General features: G+C 31.2%; 4 protein-coding genes across 4 annotated transcripts; 3 read left to right on the top strand and 1 right to left on the bottom strand.

The window, feature by feature from the left end:
• The first annotated feature begins 281 nt into the window (after positions 1-281).
• Positions 282-2,687, top strand: LOC130939418 (uncharacterized). Its single transcript, XM_057867525.1, has 4 exons — positions 282-707; positions 783-1,013; positions 1,116-1,299; positions 1,399-2,687. The coding sequence occupies exons 1-4, from the start codon at positions 282-284 to the stop codon at positions 2,685-2,687; spliced, it is 2,130 nt and encodes a 709-aa protein (XP_057723508.1).
• A 153-nt stretch (positions 2,688-2,840) lies between these two features.
• Positions 2,841-4,490, top strand: LOC130939417 (ATP-dependent DNA helicase PIF1-like). Its single transcript, XM_057867524.1, has one exon. It carries the CDS (start codon positions 2,841-2,843, stop codon positions 4,488-4,490), a length of 1,650 nt encoding a protein of 549 aa, XP_057723507.1.
• Positions 4,491-16,912: 12,422 nt separating this feature from the next.
• LOC130940538 (phosphoinositide phospholipase C 6-like) lies at positions 16,913-19,966 on the top strand. Its single transcript, XM_057868702.1, has 9 exons — positions 16,913-17,481; positions 17,572-17,768; positions 17,865-18,000; positions 18,076-18,303; positions 18,390-18,619; positions 18,710-18,827; positions 18,926-19,078; positions 19,166-19,252; positions 19,601-19,966. The coding sequence occupies exons 1-9, from the start codon at positions 17,086-17,088 to the stop codon at positions 19,889-19,891; spliced, it is 1,836 nt and encodes a 611-aa protein (XP_057724685.1). The 5' UTR covers positions 16,913-17,085; the 3' UTR covers positions 19,892-19,966.
• Positions 19,967-20,281: 315 nt separating this feature from the next.
• LOC130939198 (uncharacterized) lies at positions 20,282-21,214 on the bottom strand. The gene has a single exon (XM_057867319.1). The coding sequence runs from the start codon at positions 21,202-21,204 to the stop codon at positions 20,464-20,466; it is 741 nt and encodes a 246-aa protein (XP_057723302.1). The 5' UTR covers positions 21,205-21,214; the 3' UTR covers positions 20,282-20,463.
• Between the last annotated feature and the right edge of the window lie 3,764 nt (positions 21,215-24,978).

The raw sequence follows: 24,978 nt of genomic DNA, 5'->3' as shown, positions 1-24,978 counted from the left end.
TGACCACTATAATGGAAGTAATTCTTTGTATTTATAATCAACAAACAAAGAACTTTTTTTTTTTAGTTGTTACAAAATTCATCATTTTATGATTTTCATTATGAATGTAACCAAATATATGTTAATTTAATACGAGTACAGAAATTAGACAAAATGTTCGAGCATCCCATAATTGTGCTCGAAATTTTCAAGAGGATGCAACAATAATTCGAACTCCGCTACCAGTCCCAAGGACATGTCATTACTGTAGCGCACGTCTATTTCACCATGAGACGTTCGAGATGTGCTGTAATGGGGGAAAAGTCTCTCTTCCCCGAGTAAATGCTCCTCAAGAATTACTTGAAATCTTCTTGGACCCCTCTGCAGAAGGAAACCATTTTAGGAAACATATTCGTGGATACAATCATGTATTTTCCTTCACTTCGTGTGGTGTGCACATAGACGAACAACTGGCTATAACAGGTCGTGGTATATATACATTTCGTGCTCAAGGCTCAATATATCACAGTATAGGGGGATTTCATCCGGATCAGGGTACGCGACCACGGTTTTTGCAACTGTACATATATGATACTGATCACGAGTTGCAGAATAGGATGCTGGAGAACACACAACTACATGAAACATTAGTTTTCAAGTTACAACAATTGCTACACCGGTATAATCCTTTTCTCCATGTGTTTCGCCAGCTTGCACAACGGTCAGATGTACATGAGTGTAGTTTGGTCATTAGAGAGCGACCTGCTAATCAGCCACAATATAGTCTTCCAACTGCGTCGTAGGTAGCAGCTATAATTATTGGTGATGACGTTGAAACAATGATTCGTAGACGAGATATTAAGGTGCAAACTCATGCTGGTAGCCTACGAAGGATTCAGGAATTCGTTGGCTATTACGATCCACTACAATATCCTCTTCTTTTTCCATTTGGAACTCATGGATGGGATATTAATACCCGAAGTCAAAGTGGCGGCAAAGTATCATGCCGAACATATAATAGTTATATGCTCCAGGTACAAATCCCTATTTTCTACGCAGAATAGACTTCAATAAAATTATGCCAAAAAATTGATCAATGTATCTAACCTTTTTTGCAAATTCTAAAAAATTTGTAGATCCGCCCCAATGATCATTCCACCGTATTGCAAGCAGGGCGACTACTACAACAATATGTTGTTGATAACTATGTGAAAATTGAAACTGGAAAGTTAAGATGGGTTCGAAATAGACAGAAGAAATTACGGGCTGAATTATACCAAGGTTTACAAGATGCTTTGCACACAGGAGAAACCAATGCAGGTAAATATTGTTGTATCTAATTGCTACTTCGAAAATCATTAAGAATTACCCAAAATAATTATTAAAACTAATAATATTTTTCTATATATTTGTCTTCAGAAAATGTTGGAAGAAAAAGAACAATATTACCATCGTCGTTCATTGGTAGCCGTCGCGACATGACCCAACGATATGAAGATGGAATGGCGATTGTTCTTAAAGAGGGCAAGCCAGATATTTTTCTCACAATGACATGCAACCCATCTTGGACTGAAATAACTTCAGAACTCAACCCAGTTCAAACTTCACAAGATCGTCCAGATCTAACAACAAGAATTTTTCGAGCCAAATTTGAACAGCTGAAAGAGGATGTCATTACTAAGGGTGTCTTGGGAAAGGTGAAGAGCTATATTTATGTCACTGAGTTTCAAAAAAGAGGGTTGCCACATGTACATATGTTGCTAGTCTTAGAAAACAATGACAAGTTAATTGACCCGGAGCATTATGATAGTTTGGTATGTGCAGAGATACCATCTAAAGAAGTAGAACCACACCTACATGATGCAGTGCTAAAACATATGATTCATGGTCCTTGCAGTACACTTGATCAATCTTCACCCTGCATGAAAAATGGCCAATGTAAACGCAACTATCCAAAGGAGTTCGCAACAGAAACACGAAGAGGTGACGACTCATATTCGCAATATAGGCGACGATTCGACACTCCAGTACAGATTAACCAAAATGTCACGGTTGACAATAGATGGGTAGTTCCGTACAACCCTTGGCTACTACTAAAGTATGATTGCCATATTAATGTTGAGATATGTAGTAGCATCAAGAATATAAAGTATCTCTACAAATATTGCTACAAGGGTCCAGACCGGGTGGCAATGGAAGTTCACAACGGTTCTAATGTTGATGAGGTCCAACAGTTTGTTGATGCAAGATGGATTGCTGCTCTAGAGGCATGTTGGAGAATATTTAAATTTAACCTTTACCGAATGTATCCATCAGTGGAAAGGTTACAAATTCATTTGCCAAATCAACATCAAGTGAGCTTCTATGATCACCAAACCATTCCTGAAATACTTAATGATGATTATTTCTCTAGAACAATGCTCACTGAGTTCTTTGCCCTAAATCGTGAGGAGGACCAACAATCTAGGCATCTTTTGTACAGGGAAATTCCAGAGTATTACACTTGGCACAACAAGGAAAAGGAATGGCGTCGGCGCAAGACACAGAGGAGATCCATCGGTCGAATTTATATTGTATCACCTTCAGAAGGAGAAAAATTCTATTTGTGTATTCTGTTATCTAATGTCAGAGGACCAATCAGTTGGGATGACTTGCTAACAGTGAATGGGGTCCAATATTCGTCCTTCAAGCAGTCTGCTCAACACTGAGGATTGTTAGAGAGTGACAGTAACATCCGTGAGTGTTTGGTTGAGGCTTCTGTTTTACGATTGCCATGTGCTTTACGAAGGTTGTTTGCAACCATCTTAATATTTTGTGAGCCTACAGATGTAAGAAGCTTATGGGATGAATTTTATTCATATATGGTGGATGATTATCCATCAACCAGCACCACAACAGCCTTAGTGTTCACAAATCGACTACTCAGGGATATAAATGATATACTTCTTCAGCACGGAAAACAGATTACACAATACGATTTGCCAGCTCTAACTCATGAAAATGACAATGACAACTCGATACCCAGAGTTATCCAAGAAGAACTGTCTGTCGAAGTACCCCGGGAAGACCTATGTTCCGTAACAAGATTGAACAATGACCAGTCTAAAGCTTTCAAGTGCATTATGAATAGAATTGATCGAAGAGAAAGTGGAGTGTTCTTTGTTGATGGGCCAGGAGGATCAGGCAAAACATTTCTTTACAGAGCTATAATTGCAGAATTGAGAAATAAGGGTCATATTGTCTTGGTAACTGCATCATCAGGAATCGCCGCAACATTATTGCCTGGGGGTCGAACAACTCATTCTAGGTTTAAGATCCCAATTAATGCAGAACCATCATCCATTTGCAACATAAGCAAACAATCAGATCTTGCAAAGCTGATTAGACAAACAACGGCAATCATCTGGGATGAAGCACCTATGGCAAATAAAGAATCGGTGCAATCATTAGACCGCACTCTGAGAGATTTATTAGCAAACGATATGCCATTTGGAGGAAAAGTGATGGTGATGGGAGGAGATTTCCGCCAAGTACTGCCTGTGGTACCGAAAGGTAGTAAGTCACAAATGATTTCAGCTTCTATAGTTAAGTCTCATTTATGGGCTTCCACTAAAATTCTCCATTTGCGACAAAATATGCGATCTTCTAATGATCATGTTTTTGCTGAGTATCTTATGCGCATTGGTGATGGAATTGAGCCCACCATACATGAAGACTTTGTACGGATACAAGCAAATATGGCAATTCCATGGGAGGGTGAAACATCGTTGCACAAGTTAATAGAAGAAATATTTCCAAACTTACAATCTCATGGGTGGGACGCTTCTTACATGGTAGAAAGGGCAATATTGACGCCAAAAAATCATGATGTGCAACAGCTTAATGATATAATTATCAACCAGTTTCCAGGAGAAGAACGAAATTTAGTCTCATTTGATGAGGTAGAAGGAGATGCTAATAATTTATATCAACAAGAATATCTTAACTCAGTTTCTACAGGCGGGTTGCCACCTCATGTGTTGAAGGTAAAAAGAGGTGCACCTTTGATGTTATTGAGAAACATAGACCCTAAGGCCGGCTTATGCAATGGTACAAGGTTACTATGTCGTGGAACTTTTCAAAACATGTTGGACGTAGAAATTTTAACCGGTCATCACTGTGGAAGAAGAGCTTTCTTGCCTCGGATAAAACACAAAACAACAGAAAATTCAGGACTGCCATTTATACTTATCCGGAAGCAATTTCCTGTAAGGTTGAGTTTTGCAATAACAATAAACAAATCACAAGGACAGACCATTCCTAAAGTAGGGATCTATCTCCCTAAACATGTATTTAGCCATGGCCAATTATATGTTGCTCTGTCTCGAAGTATTTCTCAGTCAACTACAAAAATTTTAGTCAAAGAAGGAAAAATAGATGGAACAAGTAGAAAATTTACCAGAAATGTAGTTTTCAAAGAAATATTGTTACCTTCCTCACAGGTAATTTATGTTCTTAGTAAGTATGTGTAGTTACTTCTTAGTACAATTCAGTCTACATATAATTTTAATCTTTAAATCTTTTTCCTTGATATATATATCTTTGTATACAAACTTCAATTTATTGAGGACTAACGACTTATATTTTTTTAATAGACAATTTGATTTTAAAGGAGCTCATCAATATATGTCAGGAGATAAAGACAACGAACTTGAACATTTGTTTTATGCAACAGGTACGTACTAATTATCATTAACTAAGACATACTATATATATACTAGAAATATATTAACAAATATCAATTACAGGAAGAAGGATTCCAAGATCTCTGGAGTGCATGGAAAGATGAGCAAGCAATTGCATCAATCAAACCAATAGACAATAAAGTAATTTTTTAAATTAATTACTGTCAAAATTGTGTTCAATATACATACTTCTATTTCTATGTTAGCAATCATAATCATATGTTATCTAATAGGTTCATTCCCTTCAAATTTATTCTATTGGTTGGGGAGGAACGGTTAAAACAGACAAGACCCAATTATGGAAGATGATAAAAAAGGAAATACTGCTCCAACAACATACAAGGTAACACAATCATCGTAATTAGAATATTATTGATATACCTATTATCTATCCCCTTCTATGTTCTTCTTTTACTAATAAAAAATAAAAGAAAAAAGTATATGCCTAAAATATTAAAAGGTTACTCTGAGATTGTAACGAATATTATGTTTCTCATGTTGAATAAAGTTACAAAAAATAATTTTAAACTACTGATAATAAATTAAACAATTTTCTTTTTCCAGCAACAAACTCATAGGAGCAGAACCAACTGATATTAGTAAAGAACAACATTGCAGGTACCTATCATTAGATTAAAAAACCGCACAAAATAGAGGTAATATCGGATACTTATAGATTTGAATGCTCTACAGAGGGTTTAATGGCTTCTTTTGTTGTGCATGTGTAGGAAATCCAACCTCAAACAAGAAATTTCAATTTTGCAGGTTTTATATTTTTTATTATTAACTTTCCGTTCAAATATAATGAAATTTTTATTGGCATATGGTATATTTTATTGATTTCTAAATTTTGTAGTTCTTCAAGGCTCAAGAATTTATTGATAAGGAGATGTATGAGGAATTGTTAAAGATTTTTTCTCGGTACAAATTCAGAAATTACCTTAGATTTATCTTAACGTTTTTACTTATAGTTTGATATATAATCACAAAAAAAAAGACATAATTATTTTTCTTCTTTACACTTTTTGTAGGCACAAGAAAGATTCTTCAAATACAGATCCGTACTTTGGCTTACCACTTAAAAAAAAAGGTTCCTAAACAAAGAAAAAAGTGACTTTTAAATATGGCTCATATTTTGTAAACAATAGTATTTTTCTATTTATTTTTATGACTTTGAGTTAGATAGAAGAAGATAAAATAATATTGTAATAATTATTTTATGAGTTATGTTATTTGTAGATTTGTAGATAGGTGATGTATGTGTTCATTATAATTAAATCATTTTCATATTGTTATTGTTTATAGATAGGTAATATATGATTATTTTAATTTGAACATTTTTATATTATCATTGATTATTCTATATTATTATTTTTATGTTATTCGAATTTAAAATTTTAAAATTTATTAAAATAATTAACTTTAAATCCCATAAAAAAAGCGGCTGAACAGGCACGGTAGTGCCTGTTGAGCCGCTAGTATTTTTAATGATAAAATAGGCAAGAAAATTTAGATCTCCAAATCTAAAAGTAATAAATAGTACGGTTTCTCTATACATGTTTTTTTTAAAAAAAGGAAATAATAGAAGGAAGTTAAAGATGGTGTAAAGAAAATTCTCTACCCATTATTGCGTTTATGGGATACCCTCTTAAGTTTTCTTGAATGGCAAGGGATGGATATAAACTATAAAGTGAGAAACACACGGACACTACGCGGACAAGTTTTAATTAGGAATTGGAAATAATTCCACAATTCATGGGGTACATGTGTTGCGTATAGCTACAATGTATTTTCTTACGAATACACATGAATCAATTTGTAGAAAGCGTAGATAATATGACAAAGAAATGGATGGTCATATATCCTTTCTTTTAGGATTTAGATTTTAGTTGCGTTTCAATTATTACTTTTGCGTTTATTTTTTCATAGTGTAAATAAAGAATTATTTCATTCACAAATAAGATTTATAATATTCAAATGAACCGAATTACAAATGTGATTTGAAGAATCTTTCGTTCACACCTTATCGAAATTGATCAGAGTCAACTGCCTTAATTCATGGGCTATTTTATATTCACTTCTCTTTACATGCGAGTATGATATAAAATTATTAATACTAATTGACTAGCTATATCTAATTAATAAAATACCTTCAAAAAAAAAATAATAATAAACAACTAATCAAAGATATAGACAGTTTACATGAATCACTTAAAACTTGCATTCTTGGGCCATCTTCAAGCCCATGATGCACGGAAATGCTTCAGCTTCATCTGATCGGAAAATTAATTGTAACTTGACACCCCCCCCCCCCCCCCCCAAAAAAAAAAGAAGGTTAATTGTGATGTACCCAACGAATCATGAGTAGAGATTGCAATGAGACGGATAGGGTTGATTTTGGTACTATTTGACCCGATCCGTTTTATTATAATATACTCAAATATCATCCTATTTTTTTCTTGTCTAAACCATTTATTGGGTATTTGTTCCCTCTCTATTTGTCCTATTCAAATATATATTTTTTTTTTGTAATAAAATTTATTATACAACATTAAACTTTTAAGATCATCAAAATAAAGTACTTATAAAAATTTAATTAATTTGTTAGTTCTTATAATTTTATTAAATTTTTAATTAAATTTTTATATATTTTGTTAATTGAGTTTTTGAACTATTTTTTTTAACTAGATTCTTCCTAACACTAAACATTAAAAAAAATGTTAAAAAAAAATGAATTTATTATTATATACCTATTGTTTATTCTTTACAATTCTCTCATACATAGTGGGATTCTAGCTCTTCTTATTTCTCTCTCATCTTTCTTTTCTTCCGATTGCTTTTCATATCTTGTGAACACTTATAGATCCAACTATTTTGAAGAATATCTAACATTCTCTCTATCCAAAAGCTCAATAGTAAGCAACAATGGGAATGACACCATTCACTATCAGAAACACGGTGATTAGCCACGGAAAAAACCGTGGCTAAAATCAAGAAAAACCGTGGCGATGAAGCGTTAGCAACGAATGGGTATCCGTGGCTAACAAAGGCGACACATTTTTAGTTAGCCACGGCTTTTGGCCTGTTAGCCACGGTTTTGTGACCCGTAGAGACATTTAAATAGCCACGGTTTTCACTATTTTAGCCACGCTCTAAACCGTGGCTAAATGACAACAATATAATCAACAAGTATAATTTTGCCACAATTTTGTCCGTGACTAATATTGGCGGGCTGAATTTTTTTGCCACAATTTTGTCCGTGGTTAATGTTAGTGGGTTATTTAGCCATGATTTTTTCTGTGGCTAATCATAAAAGATAAATTAAAATATATATATATAATAAAGATGCTACTTAGTACAAAATTATATCGTATAAAATTAAAAAAAAATTAGCCATATCCATATAAGTAGAATTCTTATTAATAAAAATATGAAATTTAAGTAATAATATTGAAAAGCAAATATCCTGAACTAAATGAGTTTAAACTATTACAAAATTAAGTATTAGAATGCATCATTATTAGATCTCTAACATCTTCATTGGAGTACCTGCGAAAACATTCAAATAAGATTGTGTTATCTTTTAATTCATGAAAAAAAATGTTCCAAGACATTATTTAAAATAATAGTTTAATGTAAAAAAAAAAAGTAAAAATGCATACCCAATAAAGCTGAGTTTTCATTTTCACAACATAAAACATATCGTTAAACTCCTCATCAATCAATATATTGCTAGACTTATATCTGGTAAATAATTTTCAATTCAATTGCTTCATGTAAGTAAGTAAGATATCAGATTGCAATCAAAACCATTTAGAGACAGAATTTAAAAATAAAAATAGAAATGTGTTAGCAATTATCAAGATCTATATTTTAGAGTAGAAAGTTGAACTTACCAGGTAACTATCGAGCATATCGAGCATGCGGATCTCCCAGATAAGTGTCCCTTATTTCATGGCAACATGCATCCATTACTCTAAGTTACCATTGTTCACATATTCATCCATTAATAGCTTAAATATTGAAACAAAAACAAATAAAAACGCTATTGATAATACAAAGAAATAGATACTATGTACTCAGGAGTTGTGAGAGCATAGATAATAACTTAAAATGATTTACTTTACTAAAAATAAATACTTGTTAACTCCCTCCAAGCAGGCATATAAGATGTTTACGTCTAACATGACCTATAGCCTCCACTTCAATTATGAATTCTCTTTTCTTATTCTCTATTAAATAATTTCAAATTTCAATCACACAACAACTTCGCTTTAATAATTGAAAGAATCAACAGTCTCAACTACTGTTTAGTGTTATAACGAAAGAAAGGTTGAAAGAAGCAAATCAAATAAAGTATCCTTACAATTTTTTAAGAAATTTTTTTTATTGCCACCTCATTTCTATTGATCAACGTATAGAATGCTTCTTACCATTCTTGGAATTTCTTTCTTCTTTATACATCAAACTAAAATCTCTTTCATTGAGATAGTTTAATCTACACTGATTAACATTGTTATGATCACAAAATAACACTCATGTAAAAAGAAATATTCACAAAGACTAGGCTCTTAAAAAAGTTAAGTATATAAAAAAAATTACATGTTTGAAGAATGGATGTTACCATAGTGATCTAAATGGTGGAACTTCTTCTTCTGAAGTGGTTTAGAATATATAGAACTAAATGCATAAAGTTAGACTCAAAAGTAAGAAACACAAGAAATGATAAGAAATGTAAATAATAACTCTTGTTTGCTACCTTGCTATAACTATGAGCATTACCAAAATAATGTTGATTTTAGGAATTTCAGCATATAAAAGAGAATTAAAGTTAATTAGGAATATAATTAATCACATTAGTAGGTACTACTAAGTAGATAATTATATTTATGCATTTAAATTATACTTTATACCAAAAGTTCATTCTCTATACCATCAAAAGGATAAATAAATAAAAGATGCAAATCATGGTCCCTTCTCTTCCACAAAATGTCTAATGCGATCGTACTCAGAACTTAAACAGGAACAAATTGAGCATAACGGATTTACTCTGAAGGTTAGTTGGCTTGACCTGAGTGCAGGAGCTAAGAAATTACGGATTTGGAGAAACTGAAGAGAATGTTATTAACGAGAGGAGTTGGCTGCATGTTATCAAATTTGAATCAATTACAGGAGCTAACAAATAGGGAATTTAGGGAAAAAGAATAGTGTGAGGGAGTTATCGTAAAAACTGGGTGAGTGGGCTACTAAATAAAAGTTACATTTAACATTATCGCTAAAAATTTCATTTATTTTATTATAAATGTTAATTTGAATTTTGTTTAGTGAAGTAACTATCATTTTTAATTTAGAATAAAATTTAATTTTAATAAAAATATTAAATTATAAATTTTATCACTTTAAATTATATTTTAAAAATTTTACGTACAAATTAGAATTTAGAATTTTGACCCGTTGGATTTAAAAAAAAATGGCATCAATAAAAATTAAAATAAATAAACTTAAAACTTAAAAATTTGATACCTTTGGATTAAAAAAGAATAAAAATTTTGTACATAGTTAAAAAATGAACTTCCATAAAGTTATTTTATTTTATTTTTTTATTAAATTAATAAAATATTAATAAATAGATAGAATAATAAAATGTAGTTATAAAACTAATATTCTGAATTTTAAGAGTTAGAACTTTGTTCATTAATATTGCACTAAATTAATAGTGAGTAATTAACTAGAGTTATTTTATTAAAGATAAATATGTACTTTCTTTTTGTACCTTTTTGATACTCTTTTTATAATTTTAACATTTATTTTTAATTGAATCATTTTATTTCATTACTAAAGTCTCTAAATTAATGCATAATGTGAAATTGAACACTAAAACTGTATTTGGCCAGAAAGAGTTCGAATAAAAAAAAGTGACAACTAAAAAATATAAATAGTAAAATTGTATGTATATGAATTAGTCTTTTTTTATTATATTACAATATGATTTTTATAAAGTAATGAACAACACAACCACACAAAAAAATTACTTTTAAATCAAGAAAGAAAAATTAACCAAATCAGCGTATAATTAGTAGTAAGTAAAAAAAGATTCGGAGATATAGCAGAGTATAATTTTTCAGTGGCAACACTAGAAAGGAAGAAGGGAGAAAAAATTAACAATTGGAAAATTGAAAAAGCCTGCATAAAAATTGAGAAAAAGTATAAACTGCATAAAAATATTTTGAAAGGGATGGAAGAAAACGCCAAATTAAAGGCGAAATTTTGAAGTGAAAATCGTTTGAATTCGTCACGGTAATCATTATTAGGTCTGTGATAAATGAGGAAAGTCATCTCAAGTTAGCCACGAACAAACAAAATCGTCGAAAAAATCCACAAAATTTAGCCACGGAAATACAAGACGTTGCAAGTGATTACCACGATCATATAATTTGCCACTATTTTTTATTCGTGGTATCTTCCGTTGGTAATGCCCGTATTTCTGGTAGTGATTGTCAATGATGATAGAGTGCTCCACCTCCAAAAATTCTACCATAAAAGTCAAATGACTCAACTCCAAAAATCTCAACTTAATCAATATTCATTTTTGTTCCGAGCTATTAACTGAAATTAGATAGTATTTTTAGATCTAAACACAAGATCTATACTCCTTAGTTAAAATTTTCTATTAGTTCATCGGAGCTGAATTTTTTCTGATGCCCTCGCTTGAAGTGAGGATATTTATAATAGACTTTTATATTTAAGTTAAGGAGAGTCTTAACAAATTTAAAATAGAATTGAATTGGAAAAAACGATAATATTATGATGAAAAGTGAAGATAATTTTTTTAGAATAAAAAAAAAACCTAAAAAAAAACATCATGTGTAATACATATGTTTTTGCTAAATTAAGTAAAAAATTTCATTCTTCATTCAATTCTATTATTCACCAAAAAAATTCTCTAAAAAAATTATCTAAATATTAAAATATTTATAGAATTATAGAAAGAAATTGGTCATCCCTTAAAAATAACTTCAAATGATCATGAGTGATTTTTTTTTTTACAGAATAAAAATTTATCCTATTTTTAAAGTGGTATCACCTTAGTAGCCATGACCAAAATAATAGATAGTATCTAGTTTACTCCACAAGTTGGATCAGATATAAATTGTGATGACCTTATCTTAGTTGGTCAAACTCGTTTCGACAAGGTCACACAAACTGTTGTGTCGAGTTGCTTGGTAACGGTCCAATTGAAATGTCAGGAGCTGGTAGTAGATTCTTGGACTAGAATATATTCAGCCCAAGTACGAACAATCTTATACAGATAAGCTCTTAGTACTAATCATTTTACCGACCAAAAAAAAAAAGTACTAATCATTTTGAGTCCAAAAGAAGAGTGTGTTCCCTTATTTAAGCAACTTCACAACAAGACCAAAAAAAAAAAAAAAAAAAAAGCAACTTCACAAGATCAACGTTGATGATGCTAGAGAGGTCGTCCTTCTACCCCGTGTAATTTCGAGTGAAAAAAAAAAAAAAACGCTTCACATAATCCGGGTAGAATCTTATTAAATGGTGTGTGCATAATGTATATCACCAATTTGTGGCACATAATTAATTCATGCTGGAGAAGGGACCAAAAATGCCAAAAATTTGTAAGCAATAACTATGGCATCTTTGTTGCTATGTGGTAGTAAGAAAGCATCATTCCGGATGAATTCAACGACCCTTATTTCATTCCAATCATATTCGAAAAAAAGAAACTTTTAAAATGAATAAATTGGTAAAATATAAATAACTAATAATTTAGTTATTATCAAATTTATTTATCATTTGTGAATTTTACTACTCTAATTCAACGATAATTAATACCTTATTTTTTTCATTTTAGAGCACTTTTTCCATGGATAAATTAATCTTCCGTTGCGCTTGCGATTTCCAATATTTTTAGCGGAAAAATTGGACAAAATTGCTAATATCCACTAGAAGCCTTCTTGGAACAACTTCAAATCACAATATATATCAGTCCCTAGAATTCCATACGATTTTTACTAGTTACCACCTATCTACCGCGTTAAAATAAGAGTAATTTATGCTAATAAAATAAATAAAGTTTAAAATTATACAAATATTTTAAATTACAATTGGTGATACATGCTGTCTTGAATTAATTACATATTTTGTTTTTATTTAATTTAGAGTTAAATATTTTTTTCGTCTCTAAGATCTGAGGCTAAAATTAAAATCGTCATCAATTTTTTTGTTATTAAAATCATCATAAATATTATAAAACATTATAAAATCGTCATTTTATCCATTAACAAAATTTTTTGGACAATTTTATTCTTAAACAAAAATAGAAAAACCATCTCTACCATCACCACTATCCATCATCATCACTATTGCTATACATATATTTCTCTCTCTTTTTTTTTATCGTCGTCATCACTGCCACCGTAATCATCACCACTTCCACCATAACTAACACATCTTTTTTCTCTCTATTTTTAATTCATCATTCTAAATCACTACCACCCACTCACTACTCCTAACCCCTTTTTTTTCTCACTTGAACCGTTTTCTTTATGCAACAATTCAACAACAACAACAATCACAATAAATCCACAAAAATTTTAAATTAAGGTGATTTTTCAACAGTCACCTTCAAACTCCACACATCACATAAAATTTCACTTCAACATTCTAAATTAATCAAACTTCAGTAGAGTGAATTGAAAAATCCAAGTTCAGAAACAAAAAATACCACACCTCAACCGTCGAGGACAAAATTGAAAGGCATCAAACATTGAAGAGGAAATTGATTATCAAGAACATAGATTTAGTGTAGGTCTTGTACCAAGAGAATCCAATCCTAGCCTTCACCAAATGATTTAAATTCAAATCGAACTTCCCTTGATACAAACGGATCCTCCACATGCGTCGCTATAGGTTGATTCTAATACCAATTTCTCAAGAACAGGGCACTCAGCGAAAAGCATCACTATATACTCATGGCATCCAAACAAAACCCTATTCCCAACATGCAGCACCTTCAGCGAAGGGAGGGACACAGCGAAGGGAGCCCCGAGCTCCGTCGACTAAGTGTCACACGTTCTCCGGACCTCTTCGCCGGTGACGACGACAACGATCTCAACAAATGGAATTTCCAGCACATTGTTACCCCGCGCAACCCAAGCGCCCGATTCTGACCTGTTGCCATTCCCCTAACGAAAAGTAATTGCTGACGTCTCTTCGCCGTAGAAGGCCGCCCTCTTTTCTTTTTTTTTTTGTTTCAATTTGTTTGTTTTAGGTGCAGTAGGAAGGGGTGGGAATAATCAGTGGGTGAGATTGGGATAATTAGTAATAATAAAAAAATGTATTTTTGTCATTTCAAAAATTATTATATTCAAAAGGACGATTTGATAACGTTTTTTAATGTTGAGGATAATTTTAATAACAAAATAAGGTTGGGAATAATTTTAATTTTGACTTCCGACTTTAAAAATGAAAAAAATACTTAACCCTTCAATTTTACTACTGATATAGTATATATATAGTAAATTAAGATAAAATGTGCAACCAATTTTGATTTAAAATATCTGTTTAATAAACTCTATTTATTTTATTAGTATAAATTATCCTAAAAATAAAATCCATGTAACGCCTAATAAAATAATTCGCTCCAAATTATCATTAAAAAACTAATGAAATATATCTTTTGTATTTATTGTCTCGTATAACGTTTTAAAAGAGAATATATATGTATATTATTCATGTACAAAATAAAATGAATACATGAAATATTTCTAAAAAATAGTTGTCATATAGAACCCATTAATTAGAGCATGAGGTCCGTTATCAGCCGCTAATTCATTATCCAAAGTTTTAAAGGACTTAATGGTAATAGCCATCAAATAATAAATTTATAATATAGTGATTTATTTAATCCACATAAATGGAATATGAAACAAGATAAAGTAATGTATCATGGAATTAATAAAGATGAGAATAAAGTGTATAATGTGATTGGAATATGAATATAGTTAGTGGAGTCACGACTATAGTATAAATAATACACAAACAAAAGATATGTAGAAAAGAGCTATCTATATCAATTCATTGGGAAGATGCTCATCGTATATGGCTCCATCTACTAGCTTTCGATCATTATAACAAAAAATACTAATACAATACACTGTGTATGGTTCTATCTTGGAAGGTAACTAAAGCAAAGTGAACAAAAATACAATCAAAGATATAATTAATACTTATATAAAGATTAAGCTGAATAAATTCACAGGGATAAGTTTGAATTTTTCATATTATGCACGTGTTACAATACTTAATTAAAAGTTTAAAACTGTATATCCATGCCCCGAGTTGAGCCTTTTTTTTCTCTTCAATTTTAACTGCTTTTCTTTTGCCAATTTTATTTTGTCTCTGCTTTTTCGAAATTTTTTTAAAATATTTTTTTTAAAATAATTTATTAATTCTTACTAGTACTAAAAGATAGATCATTTATTAATGAAGAATATACTCATCATAACTTTAATACATATAATGAAATTCATAAAATTCTGAATATAGACAAGTTATTAGAATTGATCTAATAGCAAAGATTTTAAATAGCAGAAATGCATTATTTAACTCATATATTTTTATATTTTTGTATAGATATATGCATTATGTAATTTATTTTTTATATATATATTTTGTATTTGAACATATATTTTATATGAACGGCTGATTTAGTGGTTAATTTTTTTTATAATAAGATGTATAGAGTTTTAAATTCAAATTTTATTAGCGTGTTTTTTTTTTTTTTTACCAAAGATAGAAAACTCGAACTCACAATCTGTATGGGGAGATTATGCCATTTGAGCTATTACTCGTTGGCTCATTACCGTGTTAGTTATAACTAAAAAATTTCTAAATATATACTACTCAACAAGAACATAGATAGAACATATATAATTGTGGATGTTTATCTAACAAACCAGAAAGCGTGAATGCGTGATTATAATAATGCATAGGCAATTTCATATTTACAACTAACAATGATCTCATAATCTCTATCAACACAATCGAAACTTCTTTCAATTGTTTCTTTAAAAATCCTCTTCATGGGACTCATCTTCACATTGAACATATTAACAATGCAATGAACTTCATAGGCAATTGTATTTATTATATCGCTAATGAAGACAAAATAAAAAAAAATTATTTTATTTAATATTCATTAATTAAGATAAATATTTTTGGATAATTATTTTTGTTATGAAACATTTCTGTTATTATTATTATTATTATATATATAAAAAATTATTGCCTTTAGAGTATTAGGGGTGCAAATGAATGAGAATAAAACTTGAAAAGACAGTAACTTTTTAGAAATTTTACAGCATGTGAGTAAGTAGGGGTATTCCAATAATTAACGTCTCCTTTTAATTTATTAAGTGCAAAAAAGTGTTCAATCATGAGTAGAGTTGTTAAACTTTATGAATCTCTGCACAATTTTTTTTTTAAAAAGAAAATATTGGTATATATATATATATATATATATATATATATATATATATATATATATTTTCTTCTTCAATTTGCACTAACAAACTTTGTTCAGTTTGGCTAAACGCGGAACATGGCAACTTGAAATATATTAAACTTTTGGCTTTTGCAATATATATATTATTGTTGAGTGTTGACTTAGCTTTTGTAAAAGCATATTTAAAAGGGAAACTAAACGAATTAATAAGCAAAAATAATGGTCTTTAAAGTATGAACATTTTCTGCTGTGTTTCTACTAACTTCTCACGCAAAATTTTCATTGGATTTGTATGAATTTTTATATAGTTTTTTTTTATTTACTTCAAATCTTTAAGTTGTAAAAGTTTTAAAATCATGTTATAAAACTATTCCTTTTAAATTTTTAATATGATAGATGAAAATATATGAATAGATATATCTCTAACAAGTCGAATTAGTCAAATCAAAAATGCTATTTGTACACCAAATTCAGCCACTAAAATCAACTACAAATGTATTTGTATATAAATACATGTGTAGTTTAATTTATTTTTTAATGTATTTTTATATTTCAGCCTGTATTTTATACTGGTAGTTAACTTTAGTAGTCGATTTTAGTGTACATAGTATAACTCTAGCCGAATTTATATTAAGAGCAGATAATGAGCCAATAGGCTTGAAAAACAAAAATAGAAGGCTTGCCTGTATAAGTTGATTTCATGGAAGTTGAAACAATGATATCTCAGCAAAGACTTAGATTCTGCTTAGAAAGTTCTTGCTTTTGTTTCACTAACTATAAATGCATGCTTTGATCCTAATCTCTCTCAAAATATGAACCGCTTTTGAGGAACACATTGAGATTTTGAAGAAAGGGATGGGCAATAGCATGGTGACTTACACCAAATACAAAAGCTTCTTGTTCTTCATCAAAAAGTACAAGGAAACTCAGCATGTTCCACCTCATGACCTCAAGGATGCATTCTCCGAGTTCGCCGGAGGAGCCTCCCACATGTCTGCGGAGCAGCTCCTCCGGTTCTTGGTGGAGCACCAAGGCGAACAAGGCTGCACCTTATCCGATTCGGAGAAAATCCTTGAGAAAATTTTAAGATTGAAAAGGCCGCCGACGCAGGAGGAGGAGGAGGAGGAGGAGGAGGAAGAGTTACTAGAAAGTGTTGATGTTGATAATCAACAAAGAAAGCAAGAGATAACACTTGAGGACTTGTTCCATTTCTTGCTTCTTGATGAATCCAATGGACCCTTGAAAGCCGAGGTAAGGTCTATTTGCGTCGTTTGATCCATGTAACCGAGACTAAACCATTCTTGAAATAATAAGTAACCATTCTTGAATTGTTCTTGACAGGTACACCATGATATGAGTGCTCCATTGTCTCATTATTTCATATATTCAGGACACAATTCCTACCTAACAGGGAATCAAATAAGCAGTGATTGCAGTGAAGAACCAATCATAATGGCCTTGAAGCGCGGCGTGCGAGTAATCGAGCTAGATTTATGGCCAACTGCAAATAAAGATGACATCAAAGTAGATCATGGATGGTACTATAAGCTACCACAATCAAAATCTCTATTCTTACCTGATCTTAATTGTTGAGAATGTAAGAAACTAATTCATTTGATTATTGTTTTTTTCAGGACACTTACGAATCCTGTTTCAGCTATCAAATGCCTTGAATCCATAAAGGAATATGCTTTTTTTGCATCTGAGTATCCAGTGATCATAACTATAGAAGATCATTTAACAAAAGATCTTAGAGATAAATTTGCAGAGGTATGCATTTGAAGCTTTTCTTTTATTATTCTTCTTTAAATTATTCTAATTTCATTTCTCTTTTGTTTCTTGCAGATGGCAACTCAGATTTTTGGAGAAGTGCTTTTCAAACCTGAAACAGGTTGTTTGAAAGAATTTCCTTCACCGGAATCACTGAAAAACAGGATAGTTATATCCACCAAGCCTCCAAAAGAAAGCTTCGAGGCGAATCGAATCAAGGACAATGGAAACTCTACTCCTATGCAGAATGGAAGTGATTCATCTGAGGAAGAAACATGGGGAAAGGATTCCCCAGATTCCATGGTGAGAATTTATCTAAGATTTTCTTAAATAATGATACAAGCCCTTGTGTTCTAAATTCTAATGTTACTTCATTCTTCATGTTTCAGCAAAATGAAAGTGATGGTGATAATGAAGGAGATAACAATTCATGTGAATGTGACAAGAAATCATACCAACAATTTTCACCTGATTACAAAAGCTTAATCACAATTCAGAATAGAAAATTAAAGGGTAGTTTGAAGGATAAACTGAACCCTGATGGTGATCTTAGACGCCTTAGTTGGAGTGAGAAGACCCTTCTAAAGGCCTTAGAATCTCATGGAACAGACATTGTTAGGTACACACAAATTTTCATCACATCACATTCTATTACATGTATTTTATGAAAATTTCGTACATTCTTATTTCGAACTGTTATATTTTTCAGGTTCACCCAGAAAAATATATTAAGGGTATATCCAAGCGCGATGCGAGTCAAATCCACAAATTTTAAACCACATATTGGGTGGATTTATGGAGCTCAAATGGTTGCATTCAATATGCAGGTTAGGGAACTGTTCAAGATTGAGGCAAAATATTTTCAATTGAAGAACTTAAAATGAGATTACTAATATATGTTATGTTAAATTTTTGAATGTAACAGGGGTATGGAAAACAACTATGGTTGATGCAAGGGATGTTCAGAGCAAATGGAGGATGTGGTTATGTGAAAAAGCCTCAAATTCTAATGCAGAGACATCAGTGTGACAATGATTATGATCCTAAAGTTAAAATGCCAGTGAAGAAGACATTGAAGGTAAGCATATATCAGCTATCACTACTATGTATACTATCAAATTTCTTTTGTTATATGTTGACATTGATCATGATGTCTTAATAACAGGTAAAAGTGTACCTGGGGAATGGATGGAACTTAGATTTCAGTCCTACACACTTTGATAAGTGTTCTCCCCCTGATTTTTTTGTAAAGGTCAGTTCAATTGCATAAGTTATGTTTAGTCTTATTCTTGTAACGTTAATTTAGATAGTGTTCAAAAGTTTTTTCTAGGACATAAATACAGAAAAAGTAGATATAAAAATACATTTGATAATTAAGACAAGAAAGATTTATGTATAGTTGCTTTCATGTGAAATTAATAGTTGAATATTGTTAGGTGAATCGATATGTTCAACTATCAATTTCATATGCAGTCGTTTTAACGTGAAATTAATAGTTAGTACCCTTAGATGATTTTACTTGCTGAAATTACTATCAAACACATTTTACTAGTGTTTTCTTATGGAAGTAGATTTAGAATTGAAGGGGTGTGTGTGACAGATTTGTACGGTTGGAGTTGGAGCTGATTGTTGGAAGAAGAAAACAAAGGTAATAATGGACAAGTGGTTCCCTGTTTGGGAAGAAGAGTTTGAATTCCCATTAACGGTTCCAGAGCTTGCTTTGCTGAGAATACAAGTGAAAGACAAAGATCAAGGCAAAGATGATTTTGCTGGCCAAACATGCTTGCCAGTTTCAGAGCTTAAGCTTGGATTTCGTTCTCTTCCTTTGTATGACACAAAGGGAGACAAGTTCAACCATGTAAAGTTGTTAATGCGCTTTCAATTTCAATGAATTGTATACATATATATATAAATCAATCATTTTCATTGGATAAGTTACCATTCTCTGATCTAAATCCTCCTATTCCTAATATTTCTAAACTTATGCTTTGGTTGAAATCAAAATAAGCTTTCTGGCTTTTCTTTTACAGTTAGTAATAATAAGGATGAATATATCCCAAGTATAATTTAAAGCATTTGATCTTAGAAAGTTGAATTCAAAAACAATGGCCAATTGATCTTTTTGGTTTTGCTCATGCAGAGACTTTTTTTGTAATAGTTTATTAAGATAGAAATTATAACATGACAAATTAACCAATTCTTATTAGCTGTTTCTGTAAACTTAATTTACATCGACTGATTTAACAAAACAACTATTAGAATTATACTTTAAGGTTGGAGATTTATCCTATCTTAAGAAAATTACTATTTATTCACATCTTAACAATTAGGATAATGATGCTACATAATTAAAAACAAATTAAAGAACCCTACAGAACACTAAAAAAGAAAGGTTCCTTCAAGTTCTAGTGGTAAGCCTGGTAATTAAGTGGAATATATTATGGTGAAGAACTGAAGATGAACCTATTCCTCATCCATCTGTGAGGTCGGAAATATGCTACAGCGGCATAACGGGCAAGAATAGGGCGATTGCCGGTCGGCACAACGCCGGAGCCAACGGAATATGCAGCTTTCATGGAAAACATGCGAGCAATTTGTGCGAACAACTTCTACACTTGAATCTTCAATACTCTGGCCAAACTCTTCCAAGCAAATCGCGCATTGTTGTTCAGCATCATCATCTTGCTTATCAATTCTGGGTCTCTCCAACAGATTCACGAGTTGTGCTAGTTCAGGAACGTTTTGACGAAGATCATCATTATAGAAATCAGAATCTTCTACAACAATGTGCGTAGTAACATAAAGGTTCACAACAATCTCCGGCATGCCGGAGTCACAACCTTCATGGCTTCGAATCGTTCTTGCGGTTTCGCCCATTGCAGGTAAAATTTGGTCCAAGATCTGATGGGATACAGGCAATGAGGAGAAGACGTCATGTAAGAATGCGGTGTTTTCTCCATTGAGGTCTGTGAACGGAGTGCAATTACACAGGATATCGGAAGGAACCAAGAACGCTTCATTGGCCACAGTTGTAGAAGAAAAGTCAACCTCAGAGTCAGAGGTTGGACTTGTGGGTTGAGTAATTTGGATCAATTCTTTGGTGAAACTGAAGATGATGGAGAAGCAATCGTCGAAACACAAGTCTTGTGGTATGCTTGGATCTTCAATGGAATTGATTTCCCAAGAAAAAGAGGTGAATTCCATTGCAAGGCGGTGAAAGTAACTGGTTTAGGATTCTGATGTTTTGTACTCTATGGCCATCTAGTTTTTATAGAGTTTGTGAGTTTTTTTAACTAAAAGAAATTTCTGTTTTATTAATGAATCCAATCTTTATCTTAATCTATAGATGGTTTTAAATATGGTTTTGATTTGTTAGTTGTTACTAATTGATATTTCTCGTACATCTTAAATTGTTAAAAAGATTTGAGAATATGTTAGAGAATCAAATCTCAATAAATTTGAAAATTGGATTGAAATTATTGTTGTTTTGGAATTTAAAAATTATTATTGTTTTAATTGTATTAAAGTTTACATTTTGAATTTACTCTTAAAAAGTTAAAATATTTTTATACTGAATTTTAAAAAACTAAAATATCCTTTTAGAATAATTTTAAAAATATTAAGAAACAAGAGGTTAATTTGTTAATTTCTAAAAAAGAAAACCTTTTCCAATGCATCATTAACCTTGAAATCAACACAATGCACTTAACTTTTACCCAATTTATAACCGCCGAACTTTTTAATTTTAACTTTTAAGAATTAACTAATGGCCGTTGTAAATGCCCAATATATATATATTTTTTTGCTGAACATGTAATTAATATTTACGTGTTTGCTTGAGAAATGAATAAAAGATTAACGAAAAAAGTAGATAAGATAAAATAACTAAAAGAAATTTTTGTTGGCTATGAAAGACAAAATAAAATCCTTGCAAAGTCTTATATAGTTATATCTATTAAGAGTAAATGTCTATTTTTTACTATAAAAAATTGAGGCGCGGATAACATTGACTATGACTAATAATTTAAATTAACTTTGTAATCATGAAAGATTTATTCTGTTTGATATTTTTAATCAAACATCAATTTTTTAAATTTGTCATTAGTTTTGCTGTTTATGTGGTTGTTCATTATCTTATGTGTCATTATTTTATGGGTTAAGTATGATTTTGATCCTTAAGGTAGGGGTTGAAAATTTTTTTTATTTCCAACAATTTTTTACTTACAAAATCGTCCTTAAAATTTAACTTAATTTTAAAATCATCATTCGGATCAAAATACTCCTTCCCCTTCTTTCCTAAAATCAAGTAGAAGCAGAAGGAGAAGCAGAACCAGAAGCAACAATAATAAAACAATGTAATAAACATTAAAAAATGGGTAATGGATCAACAAATCTGTATAATAAAATAATAAAACGATATAATTAACCAGAAGTAGAAATAGAACAACAACAACAATAACAATGAAACAATGTAATCAACCAGAAGCAGAAGCAACTAGAAGCAACAACATAAAAGAATCATAATCAGAAATTAACAACATAATAGAAGTAGAAGCAGAAGCAGAAGGAATTAGAATCAACAACATAACAGAAACAGAAGCAGAAGCAGAAGAACAACAACAGAGGCGAGTGACCGGCGAGGAGGACGAGGAGGAGCAGCGGCGACCGGCGACCAAGTGAGAAGGAGAAGCAGAAACGATGAGCGGCGCGCGACGTCCACGCTCGCAGATATGCTGGCGTCGATGTCGAGGAGCAGCGGCGAGGACCGAACGACGAGGAGCAACGGCGAGGATCGAACGACGAGAAGCAGTGGCGAAATCCAGCGACCGAACAACAATGTGTAACGGCGACGGCGAGAAGCAGCGGCGGCAAATTCCCTTCCCACCTTTCCTTCCCCCTCTTCTTCCCTAAAAATCCTCCTCCCAGCGTGATTCCTTTCCCCTGATCCCCGGTCCTTTAACTCATTTTTTTATATTTTTTTAATTAGGAATAATTTGGTAATAAAAATTAAAATTTTGGTAAAAATGACGATTTTAAAACTAAGTTAAACTTTATGGACGATTTTATAAGCAAAAAAAAGTTGGAGACAAAAAAAATTTTCAACCCCTACTTTAGAGACCAAAATCATACTTAACCCTTATTTTATTTTAATTTAATAATAAAACATTTATTCACTAAACTAATCGCTCATCAGTGAAGGAGTTGGTACCAAATCGAAGAAAAAAGGGTTTTGTGTGCAGAATAAAAATTCTTTATCAATGGTGAAGTCGATTCTCCTCTAATCCAACGGATGTTGTCGCTTTTTACCGGTGTTCATCGTTTGTGAACGTTGTCGGTGTAGTTACTGTCGCGAAAGTCTTCTGTGTCGAGAATTCAGAGCTTGTGCATTCTCATCTTAGTCGTCGTTATTGTGTTAACTTGCTCTCAAAGTACTCGCCATCGCCTTTCCGTCGTTACTTTCGCCGCCTGTGTTCTCGTTAGTGCCTGCCTCTACTCTTTCTTTTTCCATTGTTTTTGTTTTTTAAGTTAGAGCAAAAGCTATTTTTGCTGAATTTTTTTTTAGTAACGATTTGCTTTGAAAATTTTACAAATATTTTACTAATTAGGTTACAAACCAAACCATCAAGCTAAACTTTCATTTGATCGTGTGGGTTTATAAGAGAGCCATTTCATCAGATGCATATCGATTGATAATATAAAGGCATTCCAATTCAAGCGATTTAAATATTCAAAGGTGTGGATTTTTATTTGATAATTTTTATTAGGCACTAATCCCTTATTTATATGTCGGCTACGTAAAGCCTTATAAATTGACACAACAATACAAACAAAAAACACAAGATTATTTGTTGATGGCTGATTAAATTGTTAATTTCAGAATTTTATTCATTGTTAATTTACTAAATTTTGTTTGTTGTTAATTTTTAATTTAAATATTTTTTTGAAATAAAAAGCTCAATACAGTAAGGTAGAGCATTTAGAAAGTCCAGAGTTACAATGCAAACGCTAAACAAAAAATCGTAGTTATTTCAGACATTGTCATCAATAACTAGACGAAACAAAGCCAACCCACTCTATGTAATTCCTAATCGACTTGGTAATAACTTCCGCAACGCATATTTTTTTATTCCTGAAAATTTTGGTATTTTTTTCCAACCACATATTTCAAATGATAGCAAAAAAAATCAATCAATCACCTGTTACGTTCGACTTTTTTTACAGGAGCTCCTATCCAACTCTCAAAGTGTTATTTTATTTTACAAAGATTTTATTTTGTCTTTCATAGCCAACAAAAATCTCTTTTAGTTATTTTATCTTATCTACTTTTTTCATTAATTTTTTATTTATTTCTCAAGCAAACACGTAAATATTAATTTCATGTTCAGCAAAAAAAATATTGGGCATTTACAACGGCCATTAGTTAATTCTTAAAAGTTAAAACTAAAAAGTTCGGCGGTTATAAATTGGGTAGAAGTTAAGTGCATTGTGTTGATTTCAAGGTTAATGATGCATTGGGAAAGGCCTTTTTTTAGAAATTAACAAATTAACCTCTTGTTTCTTAATATTTTAAAAATTATTCTAAAAGAATATTTTAGCTTTTTAAAATTCAGTATAAAAATATTTTAACTTTTTAAGAGTAAATTCAAAATGTAAACTTTAATACAATTAAAACAATAATAATTTTTAAATTCCAAAACAACAATAATTTCAATCCAATTTTCAAATTTATTGAGATTTGATTCTCTAACATATTCTCAAATCTTTTTAACAATTTAAGATGTACGAGAAATATCAATTAGTAACAACTAACAAATCAAAACCATATTTAAAACCATCTATAGAATAAGATAAAGATTGGATTCATTAATAAAACAGAATTTTCTTTTGGTTAAAAAAACTCACAAACTCTATAAAAACTAGATGGCCATAGAGTACAAAACATCAAAATCCTAAACCAGTTACTTTCACCGCCTTCCA

This window comes from Arachis stenosperma, chromosome 7 (genome assembly GCF_014773155.1).
Source record: "Arachis stenosperma cultivar V10309 chromosome 7, arast.V10309.gnm1.PFL2, whole genome shotgun sequence".
Classification (NCBI taxonomy): Eukaryota; Viridiplantae; Streptophyta; class Magnoliopsida; order Fabales; family Fabaceae; genus Arachis; species Arachis stenosperma.
The sequence above is the reverse complement of the archived record's forward strand: the minus strand, read 5'-3'. Positions and strand labels throughout refer to the sequence as shown.